Source organism: Dermacentor andersoni, chromosome 1, assembly GCF_023375885.2.
Source record: "Dermacentor andersoni chromosome 1, qqDerAnde1_hic_scaffold, whole genome shotgun sequence".
Classification (NCBI taxonomy): domain Eukaryota; kingdom Metazoa; phylum Arthropoda; class Arachnida; order Ixodida; family Ixodidae; genus Dermacentor; species Dermacentor andersoni.
In genome coordinates this window covers 73703283-73723743 of record NC_092814.1, presented here as the reverse complement: position 1 = coordinate 73723743, position 20461 = coordinate 73703283, and the positions used below count along the sequence as shown (strand labels likewise).

Sequence of the window (20461 nt, the reverse complement as noted above, 5' to 3'; positions counted from 1 at the left end):
CGATGCGTTCTTTGGTTACAAGTATATCAGGCAGTTTAAAAGGCTGAGCGTCAAAAAATAGCAAGCACGTTGTTGTCGCTCGTGTATACAGATAAAAACATTCTCCGGCGATTACGATACTCCCTAATGCGAAATTTGAACGCAGCTCTATACGTGTTTTCATTTCGCGATATATTGGCTGGCGCGGACATTCTGTCTCGTGCGGCATGTTGCAAACGGAGCGAAGTGTGGCACGGCTGCCACGCTAATTGGGAGATCACGAAAGGCAGCGCGTGGGTGACGCGTGGGCGCGATTCATAGCAGCCACCGCAGACTGACCTCCACTCATGTAGCGCTTTGTTGCCATATGTCTGACGCGCGCTACTCTGGCACCATATCGTAGCCCTCATCCCCGCAGAGCCCGTCTTACGCGGCACTACGGTTTTCTTCTCCCGCTTTCGCCATACTCTACTCCTCCACTTTCCTCCTCGCGCTCTCTTCGCTATCGCTGTCTTTCATCACCCGCTGCGCTCCGCGTCCGGTCTTTTATCCTTCGCTGTGCTCGTTCGCTCGGTTACGAGGGACGCCGAGGCACACCGATGTCAATGCAGGAACGGGCGCCTAAGAGCTTCGCTCTAAAAAAATTTATACTCTTGCGATATGCCTAGCTTAATTATGTGCAATGATGACGCGTCATTTTGCTTGATCACATGTACTGCCTCTATTTTGCGCCCCCCCCCCTCCTTTTAAATAGGTGATACCGAAAATATTCAGTTAAATTTTTTTTTTATCTGGCGAAAACTCTAAGTTGTGTAAACCACCTGTCTAATTGCGTATGGTAAACGCACTCGGAAATCTCGCGAATTATAAGCGACAATTTTTTTTCGTAGTGGTCGGTGTTTATAATATGTCGGACTACTCCAAAAAGCGAAACCACAAATGTATTAATACGGAGACTGGCGACTTTATTCGGAAATGTAATCGAAGAAAGATTTACCATCGTCACCACAACAATGGGCTGAGCACAGGTCGCAGTTTTTACTTTTGAGTGGTGGTACGTACCGGATCAGTAGGCATAAGCAACCTGCAGACAAACCATCGGAGCGAAGACTGCCACGTTCGAGCATGGTCGTGGAAGAAACACCCTTGCTGCAATCGCAATGCTTCGATTGGCTACAGTTTGTAGCAGCGACATCGACCAGTTCGCCATACGGGATGTCGCACATTGAATAAGTGTGTCTTGCAGCATAGAAATTTTTGTCGCGTTCACATTGTCATGAAAGATTGTTTCATGGAAGTCACGTTCCAGGCTCGCAGAACGCATAAAGCAAATACTTATTCTTTCATTCGCGCAGATCTGGATTGTGTGGAATTTTATTCCAACATTGTTGTACCACTAGACCGACTTCAGGGAGTGCGGGGGGGCCGGGGTGATGCATCATAACGACGTAATCGTTTCGAACTTCGCGTAGTATTCTGTGCGGCTGTCTTTTTCAAGTCAGGTGTATGATTCTGGAAACCAGCCCGGTACATGTGCCGTATGCCTAAAAAAAAAAAAAAGAATTGGCGGATTACTGAAACACCCGACGTATATTAACCACATGGTTCTTTGGAGTGAGTTTTAGAGACAGAGATCTTTGAACCATCACCCCACAACGTAACCGATCGTAGGCGTTATGGACAATGGCACGTGTTCGCATTGCTTTTAACTTCCTACTTCCCTTTTCTTTCCTCCTTTTATACCTTAACCCCCTCCCCCTGCGTGGGTTAGCAAACCGGACGCACGCCTTGTTGACCCCTATACCTTCCTTCTTTTCCTCCTCCTCCTCCTTAAGTACACGGGGAAAAGAAACGTTGTTCCGTAGCTGGTAGTTTCAGTTTTGACATCTGGGCCCGTATTGATAAAATTTACATTAGGACTGTTCGCAACAGTGGCAAACAGCTCTTACGAATTGTAAGAATTGTAATAAATTGTCTTACGAATTGTAATAAAACGAGTTTTGAGTGAGTGAGCAATTTATATGGATGAAACTGGAACTGCTGTCAACTATATTGTAGCCGGCTTCTCCACAAACAATAAATGGTTCAACAATTAGGTAATTCTCGCACGAGGGGGTATGAAAAAACGCCACGTCAATAAAGCATATTGCGTAAACAAGCTTATAAAAACTTAATATAAAAGAAAACATAGCAACAAAACACCGCATTCTGCTCTTCTTGCACCTAACTGCAACTAAATCAGTCAGGTTGATCGAATAATACAAAATAATTAAATAAACACACAAAGTCATACTAAGTTTTCATAGAAATACAATATCACCTTCAGCAAAGAAGGTTTTTAATGCTTTCAGAGCTGATTTCTCTAATGATACGTTATCCTATGGCCCAGCCAACTTTTCTGTGTTGAAATGACGATAATCAAGGGCCATCATTGCTGTATTGAAAGCATACATTTACTGTTTTAACTTAGGGCAGCTTATCATAACGTGTTCTACGTTCTCCCATGAATGGCAGCCCGTGTAACAAAGCATAGCTCAACGACGTATGCGATGCAAAAAGCTATATGTATACTGCACTTCCAACCTGATACGATGAATAACAGAGTCTGTATAATGGTCAGCTACATCATAAATCGGAAACTAAACATGGGGGTCAACCCAATACAGAAGAATGTTCACAGAATTGGCTTCAAATTGATGAATTTGTGTTATAACCTTGCAAAACTGTTTTGTTCTAATGTCAGTATCAGCTCTCGTGAATTGAGTTAATGTGAGAGGAGCGGAATGAGCTGCACATCTAGCGATTTTATCGGCTTCACTGTTTACTGCGATACCGACAAGTCCAGTTAGTGAATCCGGTCTTACTTATATAATAAATTGCATTACCTAATTAACTAGGGTGAGCAGTGTAACGGCGTGAGCAGGGCAATGCACGATGTTATGCCGTTTTTTTAATATTTGCCATACGTTGCATCCAATTCAGAATTATTTTTGGTCACGTAAATTGCTTCTCATTGAGCAACTGAATTCGTTATAACGATGTTACCTATCACACACATAAATTGTAACAGAAATGATAAGCTTTCACTACTTGAATTCTACGAGTAAGCACCTAATATGGCCTTCCATTACAGTCTTTGCGATCGTCCTGTACAGTCATTACGGTCTTCCTACCGGCTAGTTCTCGCCGTCCTGTTATCTTTGTCATCGTCTTCTATCATTCCGCGGGTGTATATAAAGACTTAACTATAGCCTACTGATTTCACAAGATTATTTATTCTCTTAACAATGCTGAAAGTATCGCTTAATATGGTGTTTCACCGTCACGTCATTAAAACCCTTTTTTGATGATTTACCATTTTTTAACAAAGGATATACGTATGTTGTCGTTTTGGGACTGTCCTAAATGTAATTTTGTATTTCACTGTTCATTCCTTTACCGAAATGGCGCGATGCGCCTCCTTCATATTTGTGCCGGGCTTTTTATTTCCTTTCATAGCTCTCGGGCCTTCATGTCTGCATTTGATGACGTTCAACTTCCAGCCAACGTAAGGATTTTGCCGAATAACTAATTGTGCTTTATTTTCATACTTCCAGATAAGCACTGAAGATGTCGTACTCAAGGTCATCGTACTCAAGATCATCTAAATACAGCGAAGGTAAGTGGCTAAGTTCGCAGCAATACTTCCCAGATATTGGAAATTGTTTACTGCATAATATAACAGAAATTTTTTGTCATACGTAACCGTCAGTTCCCTCAGGTGCGGTCTAAAGGGGCACTACTACTTCGTGCCATGTGCACTTACTAACTGTGCATAGCATGAAACAAGCTATTAAAACCAGTCTTACTACCACATTCGTACTATGCGGTAATTGTTCAACGTTTTGCAAGAATTCAGGCAACATGTAATTTTTCCAGAAAAAGCGCGCTTATTCACGAGCGAAGGCCCATTAAATGGCACGATACAATTTGTAAAACACGTCTCATGATACGAATGGTGTGCAGCCTTGCCGTGAGTAAGTCGTCGAGGGAAGAATTTCTGCGATTAATGAAGCAGTGGGCAGAAAAAGAGATATTGCCTGGCATTGTCTGTAAAAATGAAAACGCAAAAGAATTACATGTATCAATTTTATCGCCTTTACACAAAGCACACGTACACGAAGAAAAGGCAACAAGCAGCAGGTCCTTCTTTTACAAATCGTTCCGAGTTTAATAATGTTCCGAGCCCTGTGGCCGCGCGGGCTACGGCTTATCGGCCGAACTTCCACGAATATAGTCACTTAACCGCCGTCACAAGTTGTCCTTTTCATGCCCTTGTTATAGCAGGAGGTTTCAATTTGGGGTCGTTGGTGAAGCATTGGAAAAGGCAAGTGCTACAGTGCAAAGACCCCACACACAGCAAGGGAACACATAATGGAGAGCGCTGACTTGCAACCACAGCGTCTATGATATTGTGAGGTCGATAATAGAATCTTAATGGATGGAAGTCAACGCCGCGTTTGTGTCTTCTTGCTGTGTCCTGTGTTTTTGGTGCTGTAGAAGTTCTTTGCTTTTTTTCAGCTTTAACGCGTACTAAGTGTAGCATTTACGGGCTAGTTTTACCAGATAATAACCTGTCCTGGTGTTTAAGTTGATTGCACGTGTTTACGTTCGTTTTTTGTTTGGTTTTATTTTGTTTAGCCTAAAGGGTCGGCAAACAACAAAGTAAGCGTGGTCGGTTATCTCAGACATATGCCTTGGAAGGTACTTACACTAGATAGATTTAGCTAGGGGATCAAGTGGATATGCTAGAAGTACGTACCTGCTGCTGCTCCGTTCCACTTTCCTATGGGAAAATTACTTGCGAAGTATAGGAAAAAAGAGTAGCTTTGTCACGCGAGCAAAAGGTTGTACACAGTTTGAGTTCTGATCAGTGCGTGGAAATACTTATTGAGCCGGTTTCAGCCTTTCTGTAGAGTAATTGGTTAGTTTTTTATAGAAGTTAGGGAATGTGATAAACGGGAGATATTTCCTGCGCTATTTGACAGCCATAAACGAATTCGAGTTTGTACATCATATCTCTATTAAGAAATACCGAGCGATGTTATCATCATACGGGTTTGCATAACAACATACAGGTTTCTATACAGGATCCCCTATGATCATGTGCTACGATAGATATGAGCCACGTGTGTGTGTTTGTTTGTTTTATACTTGAATAGCAGGAGTGATCTCTGCCGACGAGTATAATTGACAAACTGCTGCGACTGATAGATTGTCGCATGCAGCGCTTACCAAGGGATAACTTTCTGATTATGACCCAAGATATTCTTTATAAGAGAAGTGTGTATTGCGTCCTCTATTAGGAACACCTTGCTAATTGCTGCGCAATTCGTCGTCCGGAGAAGGTCAATCATTATTTGTTCCCGAAGAAGGAATTTATCGATAGATTCGTTCTTGTATGAAGAAAATGGCAACTATAGCTGCATAGTTGCCATTTGTTTGCATTGTTTTTTTTTTCTTTTTCCGGGGACACTGACCTGAACCAAACACGCTAGTTGTTTATTACCATGTGTGTTTGCGCTTGTTATTTTTGTATGTTGCGTGCATGTGCACCATGTACGTGTGTGTCATTTCATGTATCATTCTTGTCAACCGAAGTAGCATGCTAGGCCTCTGTCCAGGCAAACATCTACAGCGCCAATTAATGAATATCTATCATACAGTGTGACCCAAAAGAAGGGCTCCATGTTCAAGAGCCGCGCTCATAATTCCTGCTTCCTAATCCTCCATTTTTCTTAATTTGCGTTCCAGATACAGTTATGTTTCTCGCGCCGTTAATAACGATCGACGGCAGCAGAACAGTAAAGTGACCGAGTTTCCGTCATGCACACATCAGTATAATCTCGACATGTCTTAGAAAAGTTGTCTAATGAACTCAAACTCTGCTACCAAATAGCCTAGTGTTATTTCCAGAATGTCGAACCGAGACTTTGTTCTTTTTACTGTTCCTTTCGGTTGACCGAAAACAGCTTAGTTCCTACTCACCTCCGCAGAAAAAGAAACAGTTCAGACCGGTTCGAACCGCTTGAAGCTTATTTGCATAACCGAAGATTAATTACAAAAAAAGAAAACAGCAGAAATTTATTATCTGGAAAATCTCGATGCCGCTGCTAACTTACAATGAGAGGTTACGCCTGTTTCTTGTTCTTCAGGCCACACGAAATTACAAAAAAAATTATGAAGATCAAACACAAGTGCTGAAATATATGTGAAGCGACGCTTTATTGAGGGAGAGAGAGAATAGAATATAGTGAGAAAAAGCAGACAGTCCTCGTGCCTATTACTGTGCGCAAGTGGAAAGGGAAAAGGAGAAAAAAATAGGGGACTGAGGAGTAATGATGAGGTAGGAAGCAGGATGCGGTTATATAGACGTTCGTGTTCGAAGCGTGCTCACACGCTTGAATCTAGGTCTGTGTAACAAAATATTCTAAGATAGCCTTGATTGCTCGCTTCATTGATGTGTCACTGAGCGGCCTGTTACTGATTGGTGCTAACAAAAATATCAATGCCTGCCGTTCAAAGTCGTACTGGGGACGAGCAACGAGTATATGCACTCTACTGTCTCAGTAACATTGCACGCATCCCATTCTGGCGAGTCCACATGTCGGATGTGATGCAAATAATTTCGCGTTAACATGAAACCTATTTTGTTCCTGACGCATTAAGTTGAAAACCGCACTGACGGTGCTGCTACTTTTAAAATCATGGAAAGAGGGTGTGTATTTACATATAAGGTAGCTTACTTGAGTCTTAAGTGCAAGCAATGCATGGATGAAAAGTTCGAGAAAAGGTGGCCAACCTGAACCAAAAAGCCATTATTTTTTCGTTTCGGTTTTGCTCCCGGAGTGAAAGAAATAGTAGCGTTGCGGTTCAGTTCCGGTTCGAGCAAAAATAACGTTTTGTTTTAGGTTTTCGGCTTTGAGTTCAGTTCCGGTTCGATACCCTGGTTATTTGAACACATCTGCCAGGGCTATCAACCCTCTTCCTTGTCATTACTGACGAAGATCTTCACAACAACTTTGTACCAACGCTGCCTCCACTGTCGTCATCGAGAGGGCGAGCAAATAAAATAATCATGCCTGATGCACATAAATGTAGTCACTGATGTTCGCATTCATTTATGCACTTTGTTACCCCAGCTACACGACATTTTACTGGCATTTAAAATTCCAGTTGCTGCACATACAACGAACCTATTTTTGTGATCTACGTCATTATACATTAATTTGTATACTGATGTGGTCACTGTGAAGTGTTTATCCTACGTATACACTGAGACTAAAGTGCGGATCTTGCCCCTTGCTAACGCTGGTGTTTGTTTTTATGCATGTACATTTTATCCTCTTCCCATCAGTTTAAAGGTGTGTTTGTAGCTGTTGATGGGACTGGCATAATTCTCAGTGTTGTTTTACTATGCCTGTAATACGGTTTTAATAGGTTTACGTGTCATAGCGCCCAGTTACTGTGCAGCATTTAGATTGGAATTTACATGTTAAGTTTGCATGTTGCTCTAATGGAGAACTTATCCAATTGCATAAATCACACTTAATTTACTCTATTGCAGCTCTTTACTATTAATTATTACACAGGGTTGACTACACAAATATTTGAAACCGAACACGATGTTCACAGTCTTGCTAAAGCAGCTATCTGTGGTTACCAGTGCATATAAAGTAAAGGTTCGAGTTCGAACAGGCTGCGCACGAGGAAAGACTCAATATGTTGTGCGCAACGCGATCGCAAACGACTCAATCAGCGCCGGCTGCGGCGTGCGCAGGGCTGTCGGACGAGAGATCCAGCCGGACCTCCGCCCGCAGCTCGTCGCTGCTGGACTCGGACATCAGCAGCAGCATGTCGTCGACGCGGCGCATGATGCGCACCACGTCGTACGGCGACGATGGCGGCAGCAGCTACTCGTCCACGGTGCGCCGGAGCTCGCGCCTCTCGGCGCTGGACGACGACGACATCGGGTCGAGCACGAGGCTGCAGAGCAGCGTGCGCACTTCGAGGCTGAGCTCCCGAAACGACGACGACTTTGGATCCTCCGCGATCACTCGAAGGGCCCTGGCCATATCGAGCGGCGACTCTTTCGAGAGCAGCCGCAAATCTTCGCTCACCTCGAGCATCCTCGGCGAGTCCGTCGACAGCTCGGCGTCTCGCGCGCTGCGGCGCCTCAGCAAGGACGATGACAAGGAGAGCTTCACCAGCAAGCGCTCCAAGCTCGCGTCCAAGTCGTCCTTCGACGCCGACGAATCGAGCGCGTCCGTGCGCTATAGCAGCACCAAAATCACCAGCACCATAGAGTCGAGCGACCTCGGGGCCGCCAGCTACACGGCCAGCAAGGCCAGCTACAGCTACAGGGATTCGGCAGGCTCGGCCACAGAACCGGAAGCTGGGGTAAGTACAGGTTATCGTTTGCTCTCGCGACTAGCTTCCACCAGTTAGATTCGGTTGTACCATAACTTGCTTGGTGAGGCCGAGAAGAGGGCCAGGGTTTGACCCACACAATTGAACTGCGCAGCTAAAATGCACTGAGCAAAAGTGAACATTCCTCTGTACCCTCACTAGCGATTCGCCTCGCTCATTTCCTGTGCCTGCCGTCCTTGCGCCTTCTAACAATACTAGCTCTGTGTAAACTACAACTGAAATCAATCAAAAAGGAAACAAGGAAGGATATAAAGAAAAACAAAAGAAGAGAATGGCACACACAAAACATCGCACCACACCATGAGTACTGCCATTACAGACGAGAGACTAGTCCCGTCGTTGACAAGAAATCACATCACAATTCCAGCACATCTTTGTGAGCCTCATATCGAGTTGAAGCACGACCTTTTAGAAACAAGAAAGTATTGAGCACAGCTCGGGCAATTAAGTTGCCGGAGCTTGCCCAGCAGAGCACAGCGTCAACTGCGAGCCGTTGCTATAAAATTATATATAGCTACAATTCAGCTAAATGAACAGTACCTCTAATCGTGCAAGTAAGATTTATCATATATGAATGCCACTCACCACCGAACAGCAAGCTAACCACAAAAAAGCCTATTTTAGGGTCCTACAACATGTGAAGACGGGAATAGCAAATACGAAGAAGGCGCATTCACCAAAATTGTGGCACTAAATTGCCCAGCACTAAGAGCCCTATATAAACCGTGCTGGCAGTAGTTCCGCAGCCAACTGCTCACCACAAACAAATGAAAGAGAAACAGTATGCAAATTAAAAACACAAGTTAATGTAACTGAACACAAATTATTAGGGGGACCCTAAGCACTCCTCTATTTCCGAGTCACACACACCCGTACTAATGAAAAAAAATTATAAAGGAAACTGTCCCTTATATGCTATCCTACTATACACTCTTCCGTGAAAGCCACTTATACGGATGCTGTTGCTTTCCAGAGGTCACTGAACAAAAAGTCTCAAAATCACACAGACTAGCCCACCATGTGGTTTGCCTTTAAAGTTACTTCCGTTTACCTGAAGTCGTTATCCCGGGCTGCAGCGTATATGAAAACTGCATGACCTTGCTTGCAATTACGATACACTGGCAAATATCAGCCCCTCACACCCTACTCTCACCGCCTTCCTCAAAGAAAAAAAAAAAGAAGAAAACCGAGACATTTGTGCTGTGTTCGTAATACCTGAAGTGTCTTAACGATTCACACTGGGGTGGATAAAATTGTTCTATGTCAAGCAAGGAATTGCTTGAAAGGCACACAAACGCATATAAGATCCTGTGATGTCTCGCGAGGCCACCTTCTGCCTGATATACGCAATCACATGAAACAAGTGTTCTTGATCACTTTTCGGAGGCAAGTTCAACATAAGGTAAATTAAATCTAGGTCAATGTACAAATTTTGCACGCTGGAGCAGTCCGCAAAGTCAAGTTTCGGCCAATCTTGTTTGCGAACATTTCACTAGTGAAGGCAATCGGCCAACGGCCGACGGTACTAGAGACAGAGGCCTTCGCGAATTGCACCTCTGATCCCTATATGGGCACACAAAAATGGCCGAATTGCTTACATTTAAAGCATGTGCTTATTCATTATTGGATGTCATCAATGCCAAACATGCCTATTCTGCGCAGGCACTTGTAACAACTGTTTTTGAGTATGAACCTCATTGTCGCCCTTCCTAGCATGCGGCTGAGTTTTTGAGGGGGGCTTACTTCATTCGCAGATTCTGGTATCGCACGTCGTATACACTAAAACTCCTGATTTCACTCATCTTGTTGAGTCCCCGTTCTCCCCGCCGCCCTTTCTGCCTTACATTGTGTATTCATTTCGCTCTTTTATTTTTTTTAACCTACCGTACTTAGCCCGACGCTATCGGTTAGCTCCTCTCCTTCACCTAATTCCCCTCTACTCTATGCTCCCTGAAAGAACCAAAAAACAGGGTCACGTTTCTTGCTGTACATCACCGTTTTTCGTCACTAAGGGGGCTGCGAAGCACCAGTCGTCGATGTGGAGGCATTACGTAGGCCCGTTTGGGAAGCATAGTAAAAACGGGACAAGAAGGAGAGCGAGCGGGATGATGGTCGTTCGTCCTTTCCTGACCTATTTCCGCAAGCTAATAAAGAAGTGAAAGCGCCCCAGTAAGTATAACTATTGTGCTTGTAGTTCTGTTTACCCTATTTCTATGACGTGTGGTCATGAGTACACGGAGCTAACTGGGCGATATCCGAACGGTTCAGGGGACATCAAAATGCCTTAGGAGACCCAGTGTGCTGTTCTCTCCTGAGGATACACAGTCGGCAACGTGGGTGAAAAGGCAGAGCTTTAGCACATTTTAGCTCTGATCGGTCACGTAGACCTGCTGGCAAGATGGCAATAATCGCATAGACACGGCAGGGTCAAAGTGTGTGATCCAGCCGTCAGTAGCGCTACATGAGAATGAGATATAGTTTAAAGTGGTAGACTACGAAATTAGAGGGTATACCATTGTATGCTTCACTGGTTTCTGTAATTTGTTGCACGATTTTATCTGAGCTCTTAGAGTTGTGACGTTCGCTTAATAAGACATTGCAGGACGCAACTTCACTGTAATGAATATTTAAACGCCTTCATTTATACTGAATTATGTTTTCGAAATCAACCTTCAATTGACAAACGGCGCCTGGGTTGTGTTCTTCGCGTACAATTTTCTTTCGTTTCCTTTTGTCTTCTTGTTCTTATTTGCACAATGAATCGTGACCAGCTTGCCAAATATTCTCTTCTTGCTTCTTTCCCTTGTCTCAGCTCCTGCGTTTTCTGATCTGAATATATTGCTGCAGCTTTGTCAACGAGGCTTTACTACTCCTTACTGCAAGTGCATCGAATCGTGCAGTGGGACAAAGAGGAATTTGAAGTGCTTGCCATGCCGGTGCCTCTCAGTCTGCCAGGCGCGGCCATGCAGCGCTGTTTTCATCTTATTTTTACCCATTGGTGCTTCTGGATCATGAAGAAAATCCCTAAAGGCGTGCTCAAACAGCATAAGCGGCGAAAATTTTTGACGAATTCAAAACATAGCAAATGGTGCAGAGACATGTTGTTCACTGCATGCGGTCCACTCTTAAAGGGAACACAATGATGTGGAGTACGTGCGAATGTTTTTCTCTGGAAGTGTACAGTCGCCCGGCGTCGCCGCAGATGACGTAAGGATTCTACCTTACGTCATCTTTCTACATTGCTCTGCATTGCGTTGAAGTAGCTTCATCTGACACTTGCTGCTAGAGTGCCAGCGAAGTCAGAGCCGCACATCAAGGGATTCTCTGTAACTATGTACCGCACAGTACTTCATTGTGTCGTGAAAGAGGCGTGGAATGTTTTGTCGTCCCGTTGTCGACAAGCTCCAGTCGACTATAGATGGTTTTGCGAATGACGACTATCAGTAAATGACTTACGGAAGCCGAACAACTTATAACAAAAAATCAACGTTTTTTTTTTTTTTTTTTTAAATGAAAACGAAAGAAAGAGACGTAGTCACTTTAACATGGTGACGGCTACTCTTTTTCACACGCGGAAACAACAATAAAAAGATATATGTAAGAAAATGAAATGAAACCATGCCATAGGGTCAGAAATCCACAGCACATAGTCCTGTACACCCATGGACATATTAATATAAAAGGCAAATGCAAGTTGCCCCAGAATGAGTTTGTAAACAAAGTCACAAACACACACAAGCGGCCGTGATGTAGACTGCGATGAGCATATAAACAGATGAGGAATTACATGGAGTTAAAATAATGCACGCACAGAATACAAAAATAAGTATAACACTTAATATACAAGCGCTAATAAACAAATAACAGAAGCAAGTTATAGTAGCATCATGTGATTATTCAGTGCGATATCTAGTACTTGTTAAGGATGCATGTCTCTTTGTAAAAACATTCAAGTGTGTTCAATGTTTTTCGCTGTGCTATCTTCGATAGCCATGGGCCCAGCAATTTTTCGAGTGAGAAAGGTCGGTGAGGATCAGTGGAGTGTAGCTCTTGTTCTAGCTGCCATCTTTGCGTCGCGTGTATGGGGCATTTGAAGAGTAGATGGCGAACGTTCTGATCGTCGTGGCCACAGGAGCAAGCCGGGAAAGAAGTCCGTTTTATGCGATATAGGAAACGTTTGGTGTATGCTGTCCCAAGGCGCAGTCGGTACTTGAGTTGAGGGTCCACTTCTTAAAGAATTGGTTCCTTAGTATATTCATTAAACCAGGTTGACATACACAAGTCCTTTAGTACTCTCAATATAGGTTTCGTGTCCACTGATGATAAAGGGATGAGTTGAATTTCTGCATATTTATGGGCCGATTTTTCCAACGAGTCCGCTAATCCATTGCCTGCTATAATAGCATGTCCCGGGACTCCCTATAATATCACTTCATGCTTTCTTTAACTGGCCTGAGTTAAACTGTTCAGTACTGCGTAAGTTATTCGTGCGTGTGGTTGGCTGTCATCAGCATATTTAAGACATGCTAAAGCCGATAAGGAGTCCATGCAAATTACCCACTTTAATGGTGTCTCATATGTCTTGATAAAATAAGTGGCTCGGAGAATTGCCACTAATTGCGTTATTGTTGGTGACGCGTGCGTCCTAGTCGATAAGCGCACTCTACATGGAAGGATAGTATAACATAGGCTGCAGTCGCACTTTCTTTGATTACAGAACCGTCTTTGTAGACGTGACTAGATTTCTGGTACTTGTCAGATAGCTGATGTAACGCTAATTGTTTCGCTGCTAATGTGGAAACGTCGCTTTTTTATTATTTGTGAATAACATACTAAAGTATTACCTGCCAGTGACAATAAGGCGTATTGTGAAACTTAACAGAAAAGCACGCACACGCAGAGACGCACCCTCCAACCACCTTACACACACACACACACACATGCAAAGAAACATCAGCACGGATATAAATACGCTTATTTCTGCTGTTTTGTCCCAACTGTTGAAATGACTATAGCGGTGCGCATTTCTACAGTTCACGCACATTGGATTACCTTCGCCTTAGATACACTTTTTTTGTTTTCGGAGACTAGAGCGGTACGGTACTGTTCCTACCAAATGGACCACTAACCTTCAAAGGACGCTGCTCGACTCTGGCCTGTATATAAGTAAGTATGCCAACTAATGAAACAAACGTACGTTGAGTAGTGTTATACAGCAATTGTCCCCTAGCGGCGTATCAGGGGCTTCCGCGCTCGCAGATCAGCCCTTTATTTGGCCCTTTTGCTTGTAAAGACGCTGTTAGCTTAACAGTAGTGTTCAATGCGCTCCCATTCTTTTTGGCAAAACCAAACGCCCGGGAAAGTCTAGGCGCTGCGGGTAACGTATGATACTTCTTTTTTACCGCCGATCGCCCCTCTGAAGTCTTCAATCCAATAATGTTAGAAAAATGCTTGACACATAGCCTTGATTTTCTCCATCACTTAGTGCTGCAGGCGATTGAAAACGTTTTATTGTAGGCCTCCTGTGATACCACAACTGAAAACGATAGGTCCGCCGAGACAGATGTACGTTTATAGTTTGTCGCTCTATCATTATGAGACAAGAACTATGAGAAAAGGCGGAAACGGCTAAGAGAAAAGGGTGCAGTTCAATCCGAAAGCTTGTAATACTACTCAACGTGTAGTATAATTTGAGGGATGAAAGCTAGAAAGTAGAAGAAAAGTAAAGAAAAAAGAGAGACACACGCGGACCTACATTTAAACACACACATTAACACTCGAACCCGACGTAATTTAGAGAGTCGTACCGAATCCTGTATCACTCAAGCTTACCAGATGTGCCCTTACTGAGCTCAACGCACAGGCAGCACAGTGCTATCGTTTAAGGACGTCCAGCAGCAGAAGGCGCCTGTCATAACTTGTGTTTAAAGCGTCCTTTAAGACAGCCCTTGAGGTTGTAAAGCATCTGCAGGTGCACTTCATTGGTCCAAGTCTTCGTCAACACTGCAAGTGGAATAAACACAAGTGAGTTTTAAGTGGTGATTCATGTAAGCAGCATTCTGGCGAATGCGATGCATGCGTATAATATCGTGCTTACCGAGTCAACGCGGCACACAACCACGGTCAAGCGATTATGGAGCCGCATTGTCGCTTCGCATTACACGATAGGCTACGCTGAGAGTGCGACACAACCGGTGACACAAAAGCTACGGCAGCCTAAGTATAGTATTAGGATAAATTGAGGTGAGCCACCATATGGGGGTGGGGGGCAGTTCTGGCAGCACGGTCATTTACACTGCCCTTTATGCCATAGTGAGCGGGCAAACATTGTGGCACAGCACTGTGGATCAAGCTAAAGGCCATTGTATGTAACCATTTAATATCTGTGATTACTTGCGGTCACCTCAAATATTGTAGACACCCGCGAATTACTAAAATCCACCTGTGGTAAATTGGTTGTCGCAAAATCTAAGAGAAGGCTGACCACCCTGCCGCCAGCTTTGGTTCATGTCCCGCGGCTGAACACTTTTACGCTGCAATCAATACAATAAAGGGCATGTTCCCGTATAACGAAAGGATTCCTTTCACAATAGCCGATTTTTTACCAACCACCACTCCCGACCGCCCTATCTCACCGATAACGAAGGTGAAGCGCAGCTCCGAGCACTGACGAAGGGCTAAAAGTATTGCAATAAAATCATTAAATTGTCCTGGCTATGTAATGTGAGTCGATCACGACGAACATTAGCATCGCCCAATAAAATGTGTTAAATGCCCTTTCGTTTTATTCCTAGCCACCTTATCACTGTGAGTAGCATAAGTGCCACTTTCCTGGGCATGAGTGCCTGCACTCTTCCTTTTTCCGAATGTCACATTAGCCTTCAATACTCACATTTCTCCCTTTTCTTGCTTAACGTCGGAGTTAGGAAAATAAACTCAATGCGCTCTTTCCATCTTTCTTTAACTATATTGCCATTCACATTTGTGGAGAAGCATGTCTGTGGTGCAGCACCTGTGTATGGTACTACAGCACTGCCGTCCGCAGAAACTTCATCCGCACAGATGGAAGGGATTGTCATTTGCTTTGTCGGAAGCCCACCTGATCGTCTGAAAGCATTATCAGAGTAATGCCGGCTGGTTAAGTCGTCGCGTGCATATAGTGCTAAAGGCCCAAGAGAAGAACTGACGGGAGTGGGCTGCCGAGAAGCATCGAAAAGATTAAGAAAGAGACCACGAAGGTGCTTGAGCAGTACAGCCTGATACAGGATGCCTTCGTCGCTGCGTGTTCGGTTAGCGAAGAGAAACCTTTAATACACAACATACTGAATGTACCGCATCTTCCGTAGATGTCTCGATTTTCTACAGAATATTTTTGGGTGGTAAGGTTCGACCTAGTAACCTTGCAAACGTGCGCTCAATCTTCAGACAGCGAACCAGCACTGGTGGCTTGTTCCTCCTGCAGTACCGCACTTCGCACCAATGCGAACAATGACAGCCGCCTTACACAAGTAAGATTTTTTCCCTCGTGCATTTGTTCAAAAAAGGTTTAAAACAAAATAAAGTGTATCAAAAATTTTATTTTGGCATAATCTGGCCGTTATCAATTAACAAAATTACCATCGTTCTTTGTCAAGTGTAAGCAACAAAATACACAAAAGAGGACATCTACCGCGACTACAGATAAGGTATTTTCGGCAAATTAAGCTGTAATAATTAATTATGGGGTTTTACGTGCCAAAACCACTTTCTGATTATGAGGCACGCCGTAGTGGAGGACTCCGGAAATTTCGACCACCTGTGGTTCTTTAACGTGCACCTAAATCTAAGTACACGGGTGTTTTCGCATTTCGCCCCCATCGAAATGCGGCCGCCGTGGCCGGGATTCGATCCCGCGACCTCGTGCTCAGCAGCCCAACACCATAGCCACTGAGCAACCACGGCGGGTAAATTAAGCTGTGGCCTTGATGACAATTGTTAGAAAACGGTCCACCGTAGAGGAAAAAATGGCAACGTCAGACTTGAAGTGAATGTAAGAATGAAAAATGCTAAGAAGGCCGGTCGCCCACGGTGCTCTTTTGGTTGATAACTAAGCACAAATCTGAGTGTTTGTACGTCGTAGAAGGAGACTACGAGAGATTCACGACCTAAAAATGCAAATATTAAGCTGATCCTCTTAGACCCTTCGAGTTGACCAAAGCCGTAATACTTGAAAAAATCTACATTCACTTCGACCGGCGGCTTACGTTTGAGTATTCAGGCGTATTCTTTCTCAGTTTTGGAATTTTTGTGAACCATCAGTGTCATGGTCAGAATCATACTTTCAACTTAATTCGTTATTTAATTGACGAAAAGCACTTAGTTTTCCCATTTTCTTTTTAATGCATTACTTAGTTTTTAGAGCGCACCGACATACATATCAAAGGGGTAGCGATAAACGGGTAGCTTAAGTGAAACGAAAGCTTAAACTGCGGAACAGAAGTTCCATGCACACACAACGCCTTATCGAAGGATAGCAAAATCGTAAGGATACACATCCTATGTGTGCCAATTTTGGAGCGGGGAGACAGTTTAGTAGAATTATGTCACTCATGACAGGACAGGTTATATACAACATGCTGACTAGTCTTTCTTTAATTATATCTGTATGGCAACTGATACTGACTGCTTTTCTCCAAGAAAATATATAAAGCGTTCGATGAAAAAGTTTATTCTGATTAATTTTTTTGCCCGATATTGTATACTGTATCCGCTCATTTATTACTATCAAGCAAGCGGTGGTCATGAGATCCGTCAGCTCCGTGCGACGAAGCGTCGCAGCGAAATGTGCAGAAGCACCGCGTAGGCAAAGCGCACACTAAGGAGCGTTGTCTTCTGCTTGAGGCTATGCTCTGAAAAGCGCAGTTTATTTCCTGCTATGACGAAGACAAGTCCGATATGTAACAAACTACAATATGTGATACCTTTGTGACATGAAAAGATAGAGTAAGGCTGGATTTCTAAAAAAATACGTTTACTTGTCAATTGAACCACTCTGAAAGAACTAATGAGGACAGTGGTCAGTTATATTTTCTTTCTTTTACTTCACTGAATCCACTAGGAAATGGCACATTGCCCATGCGCACAGTGTAGCTCTGTGCAGGTCATGGAGGAAAGAAACAAAATAGGAGCTGCCCTGACGTCACGTTTTTGAAGCCACAAGTGCAGACATTTTGGTGTGAGATCTCCCTTTGCGTCTCCATTCAGCTCGCCGGAGCACATAGGCGGCAGCTTTGAACTTGCGTTGCGACGAGCCGCCGGAAGTGTGCGCTCCTGACGCGCGTGAAAACAAAACCTACGAAACTTCTGTAACAGTTATAGGGAAGCAGACGCGGTCCTGTGTTTTTCCGTGGCGCGTTGACGAAGATGGCGAAGACCCGCGCCGTGATTACGTGTGGCTGACTGACACTCACACTCCTAGGCAAAAAACACAACTTTTAAACTCACATACCAGACTCCAAACACAGCTTGTCTCACGAACTTCGCGTGTTTTGTGCTGAAAATTCTCAAGTCACTTTTCGGAGGTCGGGAGCAGCAGCAAGAGCTTCACGAACGCTGTTGCTATGGCAACCAGGATGTTTGGCACACCCGTCCCAGTGCTCCTTTGCGAAAAACACCACGTGACTTCCGCCACACTCTCTTCAACTCATCTGGGCTGACCGGGGCCTCTCCTACGCTTTCCTTCCTCCACTGTGCAGGTCAGTCCTGCTCCTGCATTTCCCTGCTCGGAAATCGGTTGAAATAAGGTGAGAAGTCCATTGCACATACGAACGGCTCAGTTTGCTCGTATTGTGCGATGCTAGTTCGATTTTATTGAAATTTCTTATTTCCTTTTTTTTGTAATATCTCTTTTCTATTATCTTTTATTGCCCACACACCTTTTCCCCAGCACAGGGTAGCCAGCCAGTCTGAGAACTGACTAACCTCCCTGACTTTCCGTCTATTTCTCCGCCGCCTCCTCCTCGTCCTGCTCCTCTTCTGGGCTTCGAACATACATCGAAGCGTTCAAATTTTATAGATTTAATCAGTATACACAAAAAGTAGATATACTGTGACGCAGCAGTTATCACGACGTTTATTACGCGTCGGAGATACGGCGAACCGATCACGCCCACAGCAAGAGCAAGCGCCACAAGCGATGATGAAGAAGAATCCCATGTGAACCCCACATGATGATGATCATGTACAGATGCCAAAGAATATCTTATAAATGCCCACAATATTAAGTAATGCATAAATTGAAGAGCCAGGCGAGCATGGGAATTAATTAGCAAATGTCAGGTGTTTGCGGGCATTACTTACAATTTTTACCTAGAATAAATCCAACGAGGGTGTCGGCTGCAATGTGGATGTCGATTTCACTGCAGCGGCACAGTGGCGCCACCTATCATGGCTACGCTAAACACCATGCTTTCGCCGTAGCCGTGACAGATGGCGCCAGCGTTCTACTCTAGCGGAATAAAAAAAAATGTGGCAGTTTCGCCCTAAAGGCGAAGCACCGATTGCGATAGCAAATCAATAGACAGCTATACGAAGTAAGGATAGTAGATTTATCGGCTGTATAAACTTGGGAAAATTCGCTTACTAACTAAATGAACAAGCAAGGTGCCACGCGCACACAGGTAAGCATGAACACATCTCACTCGATGACCGCGGAGGCTCGCTATCAAAAGGCTGGAGTGAGGAAGCGCGGCAGCAGCAACGGGCGAATTGACCTTCCTGCTGCGTCTCCCTTCAACATGAACTAAGCGTCGAAAGCACAGCGCGTACGAAGCTACTAGCACTCGGCGCACTTTGCACACATTACAGATCGCTTTCAAGATATGGGTGCCCGCGCGGCGCGCCGTACGCAGCAGCCATCAGAGTAGAACCCCCCCCCCCCCCCCCCTGCACCTGCCTCTTCCCTCCCCTCAGTGCCTCGCGCGCGACGGAACATCTATGTTTTTCATAGATTCGCGAGATAGATCTATGATATATTCATAGGTTCGCGAGAAAGATATGCGATCATATTTATTTATTTATTTTTTGGTCGACGCGAGGTGGCGTCAAGTCCCAGAGAGGCCTTCCACATGCATGCCATTCATTGCGCTCGAAGCTGTCTCAGCTGTCAACGTAGACTATCGCAATGCTGGCCAAAGTTGGAATGCTTCCTTAGAGCGGTAGATTAGAGCTAAGGATGTGAACCCTGATGTGAACCAAAGGGGACATTGACGCGCACTCGAGAATCGCCTGGTAGACGACATGGACGCATCCGGGGTACATTGGGCCCAGGCGCACAGTCCCGGCTGCTTCATCAACCAGCTCTGCCATACGGCGCGCACCGACCAACCCGTCGGCAAGCGCACACTGCACATGTACACAACGGCATTTTACACAGATATTTTTTATACCTCGATGTCTGTTCATACTGGCGCTGTGGTTTTCAACAAAACCATCTTGACGCAAATTGGCGCCCTCCCCGCTTGTGCCCATTCTGTGGAGACGATGAGACAATCTATCACCTTTTCTTACGCTGTCAGCGTCTATCTTTAACGAAAAAAAATATTTTAGAAGCATCGTTCAGACAAATTGGTATAATTTTTTTCAATGCTGATATTCTTTCTCTCGGAGATTGCTGTCTTGAACACGGTCAATGCTTGCTCAGCCGGGGAGGTCTTCTTTATTTTTTTATTTGAAAGCGATTTTCTTAATAAACTTTTCGGTCGATCTTTCTCATTCATTTTCTCACAAAACTTTCTGCTGTTCTTAGGGATAACTAAACTTGTAACGCCATGCTACTCTTGGGCAATGCCCTACAGAGGGTACGCGCCATCTATCAGTAAAGGAAAACCAAATGAAACCTTGCTAAACTTATTGTCGCGGCCGAAGAAGGAAGAAAACACCGAACGGAAACCGCGGAACTATACCTTGCGCAGACTTTCGGCAGGGCTTTTGCATGTATCATTATGTCGGGAAGTAGGAGAGTCAGAGTAGCCAA

At 44.4% G+C, this 20461-nt stretch overlaps 1 protein-coding gene and 1 long non-coding RNA gene across 4 annotated transcripts in view; one reads left to right on the top strand and one right to left on the bottom strand.

Moving 5' to 3' along the window:
* Window positions 1–1003: 1003 nt before the first annotated feature.
* Window positions 1004–20461, bottom strand: part of LOC129380504 (uncharacterized) — a 234072-nt gene continuing 214614 nt past the window's right edge. Inside the window, exons 4-5 of one of the 3 annotated variants that reach the window (XR_008608589.2) lie at window positions 14281–14451; window positions 1004–1523 (exon numbers count right to left, since the gene is read on the bottom strand). This is a non-coding gene — a long non-coding RNA (uncharacterized lncRNA). The remainder of the gene's footprint in view (window positions 1524–14280; window positions 14452–20461) is intronic. The other 2 variants (XR_008608588.2, XR_011892455.1) reach the window with 2 other exon arrangements.
* The window catches only part of Obsc (Obscurin), a 173533-nt gene continuing 156651 nt past the window's right edge, over window positions 3580–20461 (top strand). Inside the window, exons 1-2 of the mRNA XM_072286096.1 lie at window positions 3580–3637; window positions 7799–8418. Of these exons, the coding sequence (XP_072142197.1) occupies window positions 3589–3637; window positions 7799–8418 (669 nt within the window). The 5' untranslated portion in view covers window positions 3580–3588. The remainder of the gene's footprint in view (window positions 3638–7798; window positions 8419–20461) is intronic.